The following is a 13,986-nucleotide window of genomic DNA, read 5'->3' on the forward strand; positions in this document are numbered from 1 at the left end:
CTACCTGCAGTAACAAATCAAAACAAACATATTTGAGGATAATTTCATTTGTATGAAATCCAGAGGGCCAGAGGAGGGATACCTACAACTTTCAAGTCTCTGTCCACTTATGAGAGTGCAGAATGAGGAAGCTCCATTCAGAGATTTGGAAGATTAGAAAGACATTTACAAGAACTGAAAGAAAGACAAAGATATTTAGGCATCTACTGCAGAGGAAATAGATAGATAGAAAGGAGGAGAGAAATGCAAGAAGGAGACAAACAGAATGGATTAAACAGCAGTTAATGCAAGCTATAGACCAGAAAGTAAAGTCAAGCCGGTCTATCAAGGGATTCATACTTATGTAATTCTGATTAACTGCTGCAACAATACCATGTTGGTCTGCCAAAAAAAACTCAAAAAGTTTGGCAGTATGGAAATTAAGGTTTTTGCCTCTTGAGATGTATTGAAAAATTAAATTACATGTTTTGCTGTAATGAAAAACCATAAGGTATTGACTTTTAAATAACATCTTAATTTCTGAATCTCACTCAAATATGTTTAGATGGCCAATACACATAAACATGTACTGTGGTGCTTCACCAGAATTATAGATAGATATCGATACTATATGATATTAATATATATTATATATATATATATATATATATATATATATATATATATATATATATATATATATATATATATATATATATATATAGTACCAGTCAAAAGTTTGAGTACACCTGCTTGAAACCAGGTTTTTCATGATTATCTATGCTTTTAATTGTATAAGCTTGTCTATAAACACTTAATATTTAATTATATGATATGTGTACTTATATAAGCTGATAATCATAAGTGAATTGCATTCAAAAATTTAATTTTTAAATGAAAATGTAAATCTGGTCAATTTCAATAAATTGGTCACCCAAAGCAAAGGGATTTCAGTCTGAAGCCTAAGTCAGTTAAAAGTCTGAAATGTGTATAACACGGTGTTAGAACACTGGCCTAAATATAAAAGTGTCTTTGTTAGATGTTCTCTGAGTTAACTAGCATGTTACATAATTAACCTTTTGTCACCAATTATTGTTAACAGATGAGGGTCCATGATTACTTTAAATATAGGCAGCATAGGCACAAGTTTGTCATTCCTGAATGTAAGGGCGCAGAAAATGGCAAAATACGCTCAGTTAAGCAAAGAAAAAAGATGTCTGAAGAAATGAAGGTCAATCTTTAAGACAAATCACAAGAACTTTGCAAGTGTCTGTAACTGCTGTGGCCAAGACCATCAAACGATTTGAAGAAACTGGCACTCATGAGGACCGAACAAGAACAGGCAGGTCAAGGGTGACCTCAGAATCAAAGAACAAGTTCATTCGAGTCACAAGTCTGAGAAACCGGCGATTAACTGCCCCTGAAATACAAGCTCAGCTAAATGCTACTAGAAGTACAGATGTTTCAACATCAACGAAGAAGAGTGGAAACGACAGCGTGGGAGTACAGGCATGGAAAAGTGCAGATCAGTTTAGAAGCAGTAAGGAGAGATTACATCTTTAATTGCTTTAATCAGAAAACACAGGACATTGGGGAGGCACTGCAGCTCAAAGTCAAACAGCCATGTGTGTTTTTCTGATAACAAACAAGATGAAACTTGGAGCGGCTGATTCAAATTCAGTACCGTTCTGAGACATGGGCGAGGGCGAGGGGAGGAGCCAACAGTACAGCAGAACAACGCAGCTATAAACGAGGCAGTCTTCCCAGCGACAGCGAGTGGAAGCGCCAGCATGGGAGAAGTACAGGCATGGAAAAGTGCAGAGCAGTTTAGAAGCAGTTTGAAAGCAGGTTGACGGCTGCAGAAGAAACTCAACTTAAAAAAAAAAAAACATTAACATGGTCTTCAAGCCAGTAATCTGTGACACCTGCATGATGTGGGAAATCCGAGAAAACCCAGCGGAGCTAAACCAAGTGTGCGTAAAGTGTCGCACGATCCAGGACTTGCATAAACTAGTAAGTATGCTAGAAATGAAGCTGGAAGACATGAGACAGCAACAGGATCTTGAGGAGCTGGCACACCCACAATTCATGGAAGTCTGCACCACCCCTAACAGACTGAAAGCCACCAGGGAGATAGAAAGTCAGAACAGCTGGGTTCAGGTAGGCAGAAGCAGGGAAAAAAAGAAACTTTGTCAAACACAACCACCAGAAATCAAAACAAGCAACAAATTTGAGTCACTTCAAAATTTTGATGAGCAAAACCAACAACAAGAGAACGAAAGGAACAACATCCAGGACCCTATTGACAGTGGTGACCAGACATCAAAAAGAAGGGAGGTCATGATTGTTGGGGACTCCATATTGAGAAACACAGCAAGTTCAATTCGCAGTTTGGACCCACTTACTACAACAGTGTGCTGCCTTCCGGGAGCCTCTGTCAAGCACATCACTGAGAATGTGGACAGGCTCCTACAACGAACAGGAGACGACCAGGTAGTAGTCGTCCACATCGGTACAAACAACATTGGAAGAGACAGACCAAAATCCCTGCAAAACAAATTCAGAGAGCTAGGAAGGAAATTAAAAGACAAGACCAAAACTGTGGTATTTTCTGGTATACTACCGGCACCTTGCAAAGGACCATATGGACAGCTGGAAATAATTAATCTAAACGCATAGCTGAAGACGTGGTGCACACGGGAAGGCTTCACCTATCTTGATCATTGGATCACATTCTACAACGAGGACTATCTGCATAGACAGGACGGACTGCACTTAAATAAAAAGGGAACCAGTCTACTTGGAGAAAAGATCCTCGAGCAGGTTCAGAAGCATTTAAACTAGAAAGGAAGGGGGGAGAAATCAACAAAAAAACAGAAGGGAGACCGCATCAAAACAAGAACAACAACTCAGGTAAGACAACCATTAAATGTATTTATCTAAATGCTAGAAGTATCAGAAACAAAATTTTAGAACTTGAAGCTACTGCACTAACAGGTAACTATGATGTGATAGGTGTTACAGAAACTTGGTTGTCTGAGAGTGATGGGGACGAATATAATATTTGTGGGTATACACTGTATAGGAAAGACAGGCAGGACAGAAGAGGAGGAGGGGTAGCGCTATACATAAGAAACAGTCTTGAAGCCCAGGTGTTAAACCTGGACAAAGAAAATAAAACCGAATCAATATGGGTCAGAATAACAGACAAAAATTCAAAAGGCATAATAATAGGAGCATGCTATAGACCGCCAGATTCAGATGGTGAGCAAAATAATCTGTTATACAATGACATTAGAAATGCGTGTAGCAAAGGAGAAGCCATACTAATGGGGGATTTCAACTTCCCCCATATAAAATGGGAAAACCCGGTGGGTAGCACGAAGGATGAAATTGAAATGGTGGAAATGACAAATGACTGCTTCCTAACACAATTTGTCAAGGCACCGACTAGAGGGGAGGCATGCCTTGATTTAGTCTTTTCAAATAACGAAGACAGAATAACTAAAACAGAGGTCAGAGAACCACTAGCAAACTCAGACCACAACATGGTCTCATTTGAAGTGCTTTTTAAAACCCCAAAAGTAATGACTAAAGCTAAGGTTTACAATTTTAGAAAAGCAAACTATGAAGGTATGAAACAGAGACTAACAGAAGTAGATTGGAGTAAAATAGAGAAAACATCCACAGAAAAAGGATGGTTGTTCTTCAAAAATGTAGTACTAGAGGCGCAAAACAATTACATCCCTAAAGTAGACAAATCTAAATGTAAAACTAAATTGCCAAAATGGTTTAATAGATCAATTTAAAAAAATATTCAGCGAAAAAAGGCACTTTACAGAGCGTTAAAAAGGGACCAAAAAGAAAGTACACAGAAAGAGTACACGGAACTGCAAACGCAAGTCAAAAAGGAAGTTAGAAAGGCCAAGAGAGAAATAGAAATGAACATTGCTAAGGGAGCTAAAACCAATTCCAAAATGTTTTTCCAATATTACAACAGCAAGAGAACATTCAAAGAGGAGATTAAATGTTTAAGAGATACAAATGGCAAAATCATAGATGAAGAAAAAAAAATAGCAAATATATTAAATGATTACTTTTCACAAGTTTTTACAAAGGAGGATACTGACAACATGCCCCACATGTCATCCAGTTCCTATCCAGTTTTAAATAACTTTAGCATAACCGAGGCAGAAGTGTTAAAGGGACTAGGAGCTCTTAAAATAAACAAATCCCCTGGGCCGGATGAGATCCTCCCAATAGTACTCAAAGAAATGAAAGAAGTTATTTACAAACCGCTAACCAAGATCATGCAGCAGTCTCTTGACACAGGGGTGGTACCGACAGACTGGAAAATTGCAAACGTAATACCGATCCACAAAAAGGGAAACAAAACTGAACCAGGTAACTACAGACCAGTAAGCCTGACTTCTATTATATGCAAACTTATGGAAACTATAATAAGATCCAAAATGGAAAAGTACCTATATGGTAACAGGGTGCTGGGAGACAGTCAACATGGTTTTAGGAAAGGGAGATCGTGTCTAACTAACTTGCTTGATTTTTTTGAGGATGCAACATCGGTAATGGATAATTGCAAAGCATATGACATGGTTTATTTAGATTTCCAGAAAGCTTTTGACAAAGTCCCACACAAAAGATTAATTCTCAAACTGAACGCAGTAGGGATTCAAGGAAACACATGTACATGGATTAGGGAGTGGTTAACATGTAGAAAACAGAAAGTACTGATTAGAGGAGAAACCACAGAAATGAGTGTGGTAACCAGTGGAGTACCACAGGGATCAGTATTAGGTCCTCTGCTATCCCTAATCTACATTAATGATTTAGATTCTGGTATAGTAAGCAAACTTATTAAATTTGCAGACGACACAAAAATAGGAGGACTGTTGCAGCAGCAAAGGCAAAATGATCTAAGATTCAGAACTGGGCAGACACATGGCAAATGACATTTAATAGAGAAAAGTGTAAAGTACTGCACGCAGGAAGTGCCCTACATCTCTGGGAATTGCTGCAGAAGAGCTGGGAAGACATGTCGGGTGATTTCCTGCTGAAACTTGTTAACCAAATGCCTCGTGTTTGTGAGGCTGTTATTAAGGCAAAGGGTGGCTATTTTGAGGAATCCAAGATTTAGAGACAATTTTCAATTTTCTTGAACATTGCTTTGATACTCCTTATGTTTTGTTTTGTATATTGTAACATGTGTTTTCATTTTTTCAAGTATTTACAGAAACGTATACGACGTAAAACATTGTCAATTATGAAAAAAACCTAGTTTCCAGCAAGTGTACTCAAACTTTTGACTGGGTACTGTATATATATATATTTTTTTAAATGTGCCAATGGCCATGTGAAGGTTTGTCAACAGTATCCCGCCAAACTAACTCAAGTTGTAAATTCTAGAGTATGGAAACCTTTTGACCTGAACCTGAATATCTTATACCAAAACTGCTCAAGGAGAGTTCCTCAGATACTGACACAGTACCAAGTGGGTTCACCCCATGGTACGAAAAATACCGCGAACTCACAGATCTCAGTGTCATTTTTCCTTCAATCCTGCTGCAATCATGGACACAGCGAACCTTGAAGGTTAATGGTTACATTTCTATTTCAGGGAACCAGGGTTATGATAATAACCTAACATTCCCTTTCAAGTATGAAATGTAACCATTACCGAATGGGTGAGTGTACCAAAGCCATCGCAAGGGCAAGATTGCAGAATGACTGGAATGCTACAAGGCTAAGCCAAGAGGCTGCCCTGTGCTTTACCATACAGAACCCCAGTAACAAGTAGCTAGGGCTAAAAAATTGAAGGAGAAACTCACCTCTATGCCTGTGTTGTAAGGGTCAACTGGGAAGTTGCCCTTAACACTCTAGTTCCAAAACCAAGGTTTTGAGGATCCACGACATTAAGTCTGTAGAACCTAGTAAAGGTATGAGGAGTAGCCCACACTGCTGCATTGCAAATGTCCTTGACAGATGCACCCTGGAATAAAGCCCATGTGAAGCCCATAAGTTTACCATGCCCCTGTTTACGGGGCAGTTAGTTTTTCTGAAATTTCAAACTGTACCACTAATACCCGGCAGCCCTGACCACTTCCCCTCTCCATTTGGTCCATCCGTCGGGCTTAGACAAGCTAAACCATTGGACTTCACACCATAGCAGACATAGCAGTGTGGGCATCGTCTGGCAACAGTGCAGTTGCCCGGGGCCGTTTAACGTTATGAGGGGCCCATCTGAGGATAAACTCCTATTGATTTAATAATAAAATGTTACAAATACACCATTTATTTTTAACGAAAAGCGTTTTTTCGTTATATTTTTCTGCCTCTTTGTCAGTCCGTCTCAATAACAATTTTCTTTCTGTTAGTTCTGAAGCAGTTAGTCACCTTCCTTTGTCAGTCCAAATTTAGACCAGGTGTAATCTGGTTGGATGATAACCTTAATGAGGAATCCTGTGGGTTCTTAAGACAAACGTGACGATCGATAAAGAAATGGTCAAAAACTTAACGGTCAGAAAAGGAAAGGTGGCATCAAGTTCTGAATCGATTGTTAGAAGTAATAAGATGGGTAGCGAAAAACAATCTGCCCTTTCACAGATCCTCTGACAGTGTTTTTACAGAGCACAACAGCATTTTGCAAAACAAGTTTCTACGTCTTTTGGCTGATGAGGTGCTGAACAGTATAACTGAAAAAGTGAAGAAAGCAACGTATTTAAGCATGATTGTGGACTGTACACCAGACATTTCTAAACAGGAACAGCTTTCGCTAGTGCTTCATTACATTGACGAAACTAACAAAGGAGTCAAAATTAATGGAAGTTTTCTGGAATTTTTGCATGTCACGGACACAACTGGGAAAGGGCTTGCTAGTGTTATGTTAGAATACCTCAGTAGTTTTGGGATGTCGATCTGTAGTCTCCGTGACCAACGTTATGACAATGGTGCTAATATTAAAGGCAAGTACAACGGAGTCCAAGTTACAGTTGCTGAAAAAAAAACCATTGGCTTTTTTTGTTCCTTGCTCTCCAAACACATGGAATCTTGTAACTGTGCATGTCGCTGCAAGCTCCACTGAGGCAAAGTCATTCTTTGGACTTTTGCAGAGAATTTATATGTTCTTTGCTACATCTACGAAATGCTGGGAAGTTGTGAAGCAGCATTTCACAAAACTTGAAGGGGTGCTATGAACACTGAAGAGGCACTATGAGATGCGCGTCTTGATTCAGTTAGAGCAATTGTGTTACAGTTTCCACAGCTTGATGAAGCTTTCGAGCAGCTTTTGCACAACAATGCCGTATCAGAATTCTCTGAATTCTCAAATTTCCACAATTTATCTTTAACAATCTGGCATGAAATCTTGTCACAAATTGACATGCTGACATTGCCAGTGTGATTCCTTTGGTTCAAACTGTTATTTCAGATTTTCAAGCTTACTCTCTCTCTATGGACTTGTAAAGTCTGAAACCCAAGCTGCACAAGTTTGCAAAGAGCTAGATATTCCAACTGAATATACTGTTCAGAGGGTCCGCAAAAGAGCAAGAAAGTGCTCAGACCAAAACTGCCAAGAAGCTTTTTGCCGCAAAGCTGCTGCTGCAGCACTGTACCCTGACCCTAGGAGTAAGTTTGAGCAGACTTTTTTCAAACCCTTGCTTGAAACAGTGCTGGCTGAAATTGAAACAAGATTCAATTTCCCGATGGCGCAATCAAAAATCAACTGCCTTGTTTTGCCTTCTGTAGTCCAGGGCACTTGCAAAATCACAGTAGCCCTCTTGATCAGCAGCAGAAGTTTTGCTGATAGTGACAGCTTAACCGCAGGGGATGCGCTGTCAGACTCCACGTCCTCAGACAGGAACTGTGCGCCCACCTCCTCAGAGGCAACGATGGACAGACGGCGCCAAACGTTTCTGCAGTAATTCCGTGAGAACAGTTCATTGGTGAGAAACAGCTGTCCGGAGCTTTTCCATTTGCTCCGAGTCTGCCGATCGCTTGACACAGAGCCATGGGGTGAGAACGCAGCCACCTCTCTAACAGAGGGTGATGTGGAAGTGCGCTGAGCAGGAGTAAGGGACGAACCAGGTCGGTTCAATACCGGTGCGGTGACTTTAGCACCGGGTTGATGCGGGTCCACCGATTCGCAGTCACCGCCAGTGGTAATGTACACCAATGCCCACTTGTGCAAGCCACTGGCACAACCACTCAGTCAGTACCACACAAGAGACTGAGGGAAGCCTGCTTGTTAGATTGGGTACTAACAGCCTTCGTAATGGTGATGCTAAAGCCGTCACCAAAACGCCATCAAGATACTGGGGCTGAGATTGCAAGCAACTGCAACCGAAGCTGGTATCTTGGTCCTGCCAGTGCTGCTGAGCCCAGCAGCTGCTCTTGCTGGACATGTGATGAGCACCATGTTGCAGACAGGCTTAGGCATAGTCTGTAAAAAACAGAAAATTTTTTCACCACAAGAAACAGTAATAAAACACTTACTGAAATAATATCAAATGTCTCGTATTTGAGTTAAAAGTAAAAATAAAATAAAATAGCCGGAGCTATGTAGCCTGGGGTGAGAGTCATCTGACTAATGTTGCTGGATCTCTGGGAAGGAGCAACTCAAGCCCTTGGCTACAGGTGGGGCACAAGTTTTACAGCGTTAATCTAATAGCACATACATTTTGTGTTTTGTGAGATCTGTGAGCACACTCCTTTTGTGCCCTTGGGGGCGGGCCATGACTGTGTCACAGGATTGCTGAGCAGCCTTGTTATACAATATTCAGGTTTTGGGTCTTTAGGAGGTAAATACCCATACAGTAGTGGTTACATTTCAAAATTGAAAGAGAACAGCAACTTGTTGTAGGTACAATCTACATCCATAGTGTATATTTAGCAACATAAGACCTGAAATTGTTTATTAATCACATTTGCTTAAACTTGTAGAACAGTATGGTTTTAGCCATTGAAGGGGTTCAAATCTGGTTGAACATTTCTGCTATAATGCCTCCACTTTGCCTGAGGTGACTGGAGACTGAATTGTGAGGGGTTATGGCTAAGAACCTTTGTGTTTGTTTGTATTGGGAGTCAGATTTTCAGAGATGCAGACCTGGAAATACTTGTCCTCTTTGTTAAACAGGTATGAGCAAGCACAAAACTTTTACTGAGTACTCATAATGTGGGTGCTTATTTAAAAGTGTCCCATGGCTTTATACACACATTATATATATATATATATATATATATATATATATATATATATATATATATATATATATATATGTGTGTGTGTGTGTGTGTGTGTGTGTGTGTGGTGTGTGTGTGTGTGTGTGTGTGTGTGTGTGTGTGTGTGTGTGTGTGTGTGTGTGTATATATATATATATATATATATATATATATATATATATATATACATCAGGTTTGTAGTCCAGTAGTCAATGTTAAACAAGGTAAATCTGTGTTTTCTTTTAAAATATTATCAGTAAAACAAACACAATAACAGTGCTTGAAGGTGTCAGGTACAAGCCTACTCATATCATAGGAATCCCAGGATAGCCATTGCATAGCTCTCTAAATAAAAATGCTTTCATAAAGAGCTATGTCAGCTGGTAACTCTTTATTAGTTATACTTTTAAGATAACACTCATTTTGTTTAAAAAATCATTACGGATTTGTACTTAAATATTGCCTTGAAGGATAAATTTTATCACTTTTTATAGGGGTCGATGATCTAGAAATCTAAAAGCAGTTCTCCGAAGAAAACTGAAGAAAAGAAGAAAACTATCTATCCTGAAAGTGTAGACAAAAAAAAGAGAATAAAGCTCATTCTAATTCTTCTTTGCCATAAGATCTGAAGAAATAAAATAATCATACAATATTATTTTGACACGACCCCTTTACGATATTTACCCATACTTATACCATAGAATGCATCTATCCCTACCTGGCACTGTCCAGTATAGGCAAGCACTTTCCCTCTTTGGTAAAGCTCACAGAGATTGGGGTGCTCAACATTGTCTGTGTCACAGACAGGATCCTCTGCAACCTTTTCACAGTTTGTAGGCTTGGATACACATTTATACTGGTTGCATACATAATCATTAATACTTGTAAGGCAAACTTTCCGTTTTGGTATGCATCTGAAAACCAAAATAAAAAAGGCGTCATTGATGCATTTTTGTAGATGGGAATGGGGAAATTTAGTTTTAATTGTAAACAGCAATTCCTTTTGGCCTGTTTAGATATTTATATCCAAAAGAAACAGCAAAAGCAGAAACACTTTTTCTCTGGTGTATTATTAAAAATGATAAAGACGAACCATATAGCATTTTAAAACTGAAAATGATGGCATTGCTTAATTCAATGTATTTGTTTTTGCACAGAGGCAGAATTTTAAATATCACTGTCCGCTCAATTGATCTAAACGCAGGAATCATTTAAATATTAAAATAAGTCTCTTTTGTGTACCAACACCCCCACCCCAAAAAAATAAAAAATAAAACAGTATGTGCAAGTCTCTTTTGTATAATTCTGTAAAAATATGTAAATCACCATATAGATTTTAAACAACGGCAGTATTCAGATCCTCCGTTTAGATCAAATGAATGTTGCAGTTGGAACATCCACCACCTACATGTATTAAACCATAGAAGTACAAGAACGCCCCTCCTGATACAACTGGGAAAGGATCATCAATGACTAGATCAGCATACTTGTTACCTTTGACCTTTTGGACAGTTTTTGGGGTAGCAGGGATCCTTAGACAGACAAGATCCAAATTCAAACTGATTGTCATGGAGTCCAACGCAACGAGCAATGCAGGCACTTGGGTAAGTGCGGCCATTATGTGCACAAACTGGCACAAACTGGTCAGCACAGTTACACGGCAGACCTAAAAAAACCAAAGATGATAATTAAAATCATGTGGTTTAGCTTACCTACAGTACAGAAAGGAAATAATATACCTTTCTGTACTGGTCAAAATGTATTTGAATGTTTGAAGTTATGTAATAATAGTTTGAATACCTACCTCCACAACCTTATTTGAGAAGGAAACATTTTTAAGCTTATGAATTAAACATAAAGTACTGGTTATCTTCTTTTCTGACATTTCATTTTCTTCAGGAAGCAATGCATCTCGTTAAAATACATTTTATGCAATTATAGCAAGTTATACCTTGCAGTTTACTTCCTTTAGAAGCAAATAGTTTCTGATGTACACACATAAAACATTTTTTAAAGCTGAAGTGTCCACATTTTGAAAACCTTTTTTCACTAAAGCCTGTTTCACACTGGTGTTCCTGGCTACCCGGGTCACAATCCCACGTAGTGTGAAACCACGTCCCCAGGTCATTAGCGACCCACCTGAAGATGCATAATGGCCATTCCTAATCCGACAAAGTAACAAACAGCCACGCCTGCATGAAGGTTTCACTTCCACAAGGAACATTTCTGTTTATTCTGTTTAGCCATATTTTTGTTAATTGAGACACACCACAAGCCACATTGCACCAGGGATGAAGAAACATTTGCTCTAATCAACATTTGGCCCAACGATTCAATCCAGAGAAGCTTGGATGAACACATCTGTAACAAGCTGCTCCCAGGCATTGATTATTTGCTTGTCACCCAGGTCAACCCCGCTTTTTCAAAAACAGTGTGAAATCATGCAGCTGACCTGCATGACACGACCCGCGATCCTGGTAGAACATGCCAATGTGAAAGGGGCTTACGATATTCCCTTTGTGACCCTACTATATTCCTGCAGAATTTAGCCATGTGCATTCAATTGTTTTAGCTATATGCACACAAGCTTCCAACAACCTTGAATCCTGCTTGCAACTGTTATGGGGTTGTGGCAAAGTGCCCCGCCTCTGTGCTATTTATTTGTGTTTTGTGATGTATGTAGTGTGTTAATGTTGGTGTATAGTCACTCGTACATGGGATATAAATGGGTCTGTGTAACACGAGCGGTTTAAAATGTGTATTTGTATTTAGGCACGAGTATTGCGCAGAACTTCACGTGCAAGTAAAATGTAGTAATATGTGAGCATGGGGAATTGCACTTAATTAATTCACGTGCAGTTGTATCGAGACTCCAGTTGAATGATTGATTAGCAATCGAGTCTCAGTACAGCTGCATAAAAGCAGCATGTTTTTACTCACTCGGGGTCGTGTGTTCGGTGAGTGGAGAACGGGTGTGGAGAGGAGAGAATTAAAAAGTAAAGTAAATAACTGTTTTTGACTCACTGTGTTTGTCTGTTAGTCCACTGTTTAAGTGTTAATCCATTTTGTTTCATCTCTTTGTTTTGGCTATCAGTGCCGTGTCCTATGTTTTTTTGTTACAATCTTTTTATTTTCTGTCTGTTTATTTATTAAATGCTGAGCGCAAGCACGCACTCAGCCTCACCAAATTCCACCTCTCTATCTCTTCTGTGTTGGTCCCTGTTTCTGGTCTGACGTCACCCACTACAGCCGTTTTTGTGACAGGGGTCTATTCTATTAATCTAACCTTTGATCTAAATACAGCCATTGTTTAAAACATTAGAAGAAGAATCTCTAACATTCTGTGTCTCCCTGAAGTGTATATTTGTCTTTAAAAGCAAGTGAAATTACAGGTTTGGTCCTTATTTAATATTAGTGGAGGTATTTACCACTGTTTAGAGCAAATGAATTAGCCTCTATAGGCTAAATTCTCAAAGCTATTTACTCCAATTTGTTTTTTAGAAAGGAGAAGCGCATCCAATAAAGTTAACAAACCAGAAATAAACAACTAAGATTTTTAATTCATGTGCCTGAATGAAGTATTAAGTTGTTTCTTTTTTCGTTTTTGGCATTTACTTGGTGTTTTTTCTTTTGTTCACAAAAAATTGGAGGAAAATAGTTTTGAGAATCTATCCCCATATGTCTATGCGAGCAAAACAGGCAATTACTTGCTACTAGAAGTGAAAAGATTGCCTTCAAGCTCTGTTAGAGCTAACACATTTTTTAAAAAGAGGATTGTATTTTGAAGCAATTTTCTTAAACATGTAAAGAATACTGGAAATCATTACACCTTTAAACATAAACAGAACACTTAAAAGTCAAACAAAAAAAAAACAAAAAACAAATTCTCTATACCTGTAAACATCCGCCTATCTTCATCGGAGCTGTGTTCATTCAGGCACTGGCGGCTAGAGCAGATTAGTTTGCCCGCGAAACACGAGCAGACATTACAGTCGACTTGAAAGGACATCCCATGACCTGAAGCACGAAATCCGTAATTAATAGGATGGTCATGTCGAGACAAAACACAATTTCATATCAATCAACTGCAGCTGACTGCTGGAAAACAAATAATTACTACAAATATAGGGCATCATTTCCAGACCAGGCACTGTTCATTAGGTGGGTTTGTTTTCATAAGAGGTCAAATATATCAATATTGTTTTCTATCCACAATCTTTTTAGTTGGTATCAGGATTGATCATTTTTAAGTTGATTTGGAAATTGTATATTAACCTGTTGACTTTCTAATGGGCTTGTGGTCTGGAGCTTATTTTTACTATTAGATAAATCTGGGTTTGTGAATTATGAGTGCTGACCCTAAAGATTCCTTCCACTGCACTAGTATGACTATTATGGTAGAGGTTTGCTCCAAACATACATTAGTCACATCATTTGCAAATTAAAGTTATGTGTTGCTAAGTTTACAATATAAACCCTGTGTGGGAACTGAACCCAAGACATGCTTCCAATGCAGCTTGCTTTCACGCCAGAGTTTGCCCTTCCATTTGACAATATTTGCAAGTAGTACAGCAGTAAAGTTACAGTTTTTAACAAGTAACAAGACAAACAAGATTTCGTAAATAATGATTACGCACTGTATATTGCAGCTAAGGCTTACGCAGTTAGTAAAAATGGGGAGCCAACTCCAGGACCGCGATATATCCGAATCTGCAGTATAGTGTGGGGCGATATAACAAGGGGTGGTTGTATATATAATATACAAAATACACC

At 38.8% G+C, this 13,986-nt stretch overlaps 1 protein-coding gene across 1 annotated transcript in view; it reads right to left on the reverse strand.

Moving 5' to 3' along the window:
• The window catches only part of LOC121314570 (reversion-inducing cysteine-rich protein with Kazal motifs-like), a 43,093-nt gene that overhangs the window by 11,512 nt on the left and 17,595 nt on the right, over nucleotides 1-13,986 (reverse strand). The window contains exons 10-12 of the mRNA XM_041247984.1: nucleotides 13,108-13,230; nucleotides 10,708-10,879; nucleotides 9,932-10,127 (exon numbers count right to left, since the gene is read on the reverse strand). Of these exons, the coding sequence (XP_041103918.1) occupies nucleotides 9,932-10,127; nucleotides 10,708-10,879; nucleotides 13,108-13,230 (491 nt within the window). The remainder of the gene's footprint in view (nucleotides 1-9,931; nucleotides 10,128-10,707; nucleotides 10,880-13,107; nucleotides 13,231-13,986) is intronic.

The sequence above is a fragment of the Polyodon spathula genome, chromosome 4 (assembly GCF_017654505.1).
Source record: "Polyodon spathula isolate WHYD16114869_AA chromosome 4, ASM1765450v1, whole genome shotgun sequence".
Lineage (NCBI taxonomy): Eukaryota > Metazoa > Chordata > Actinopteri > Acipenseriformes > Polyodontidae > Polyodon > Polyodon spathula.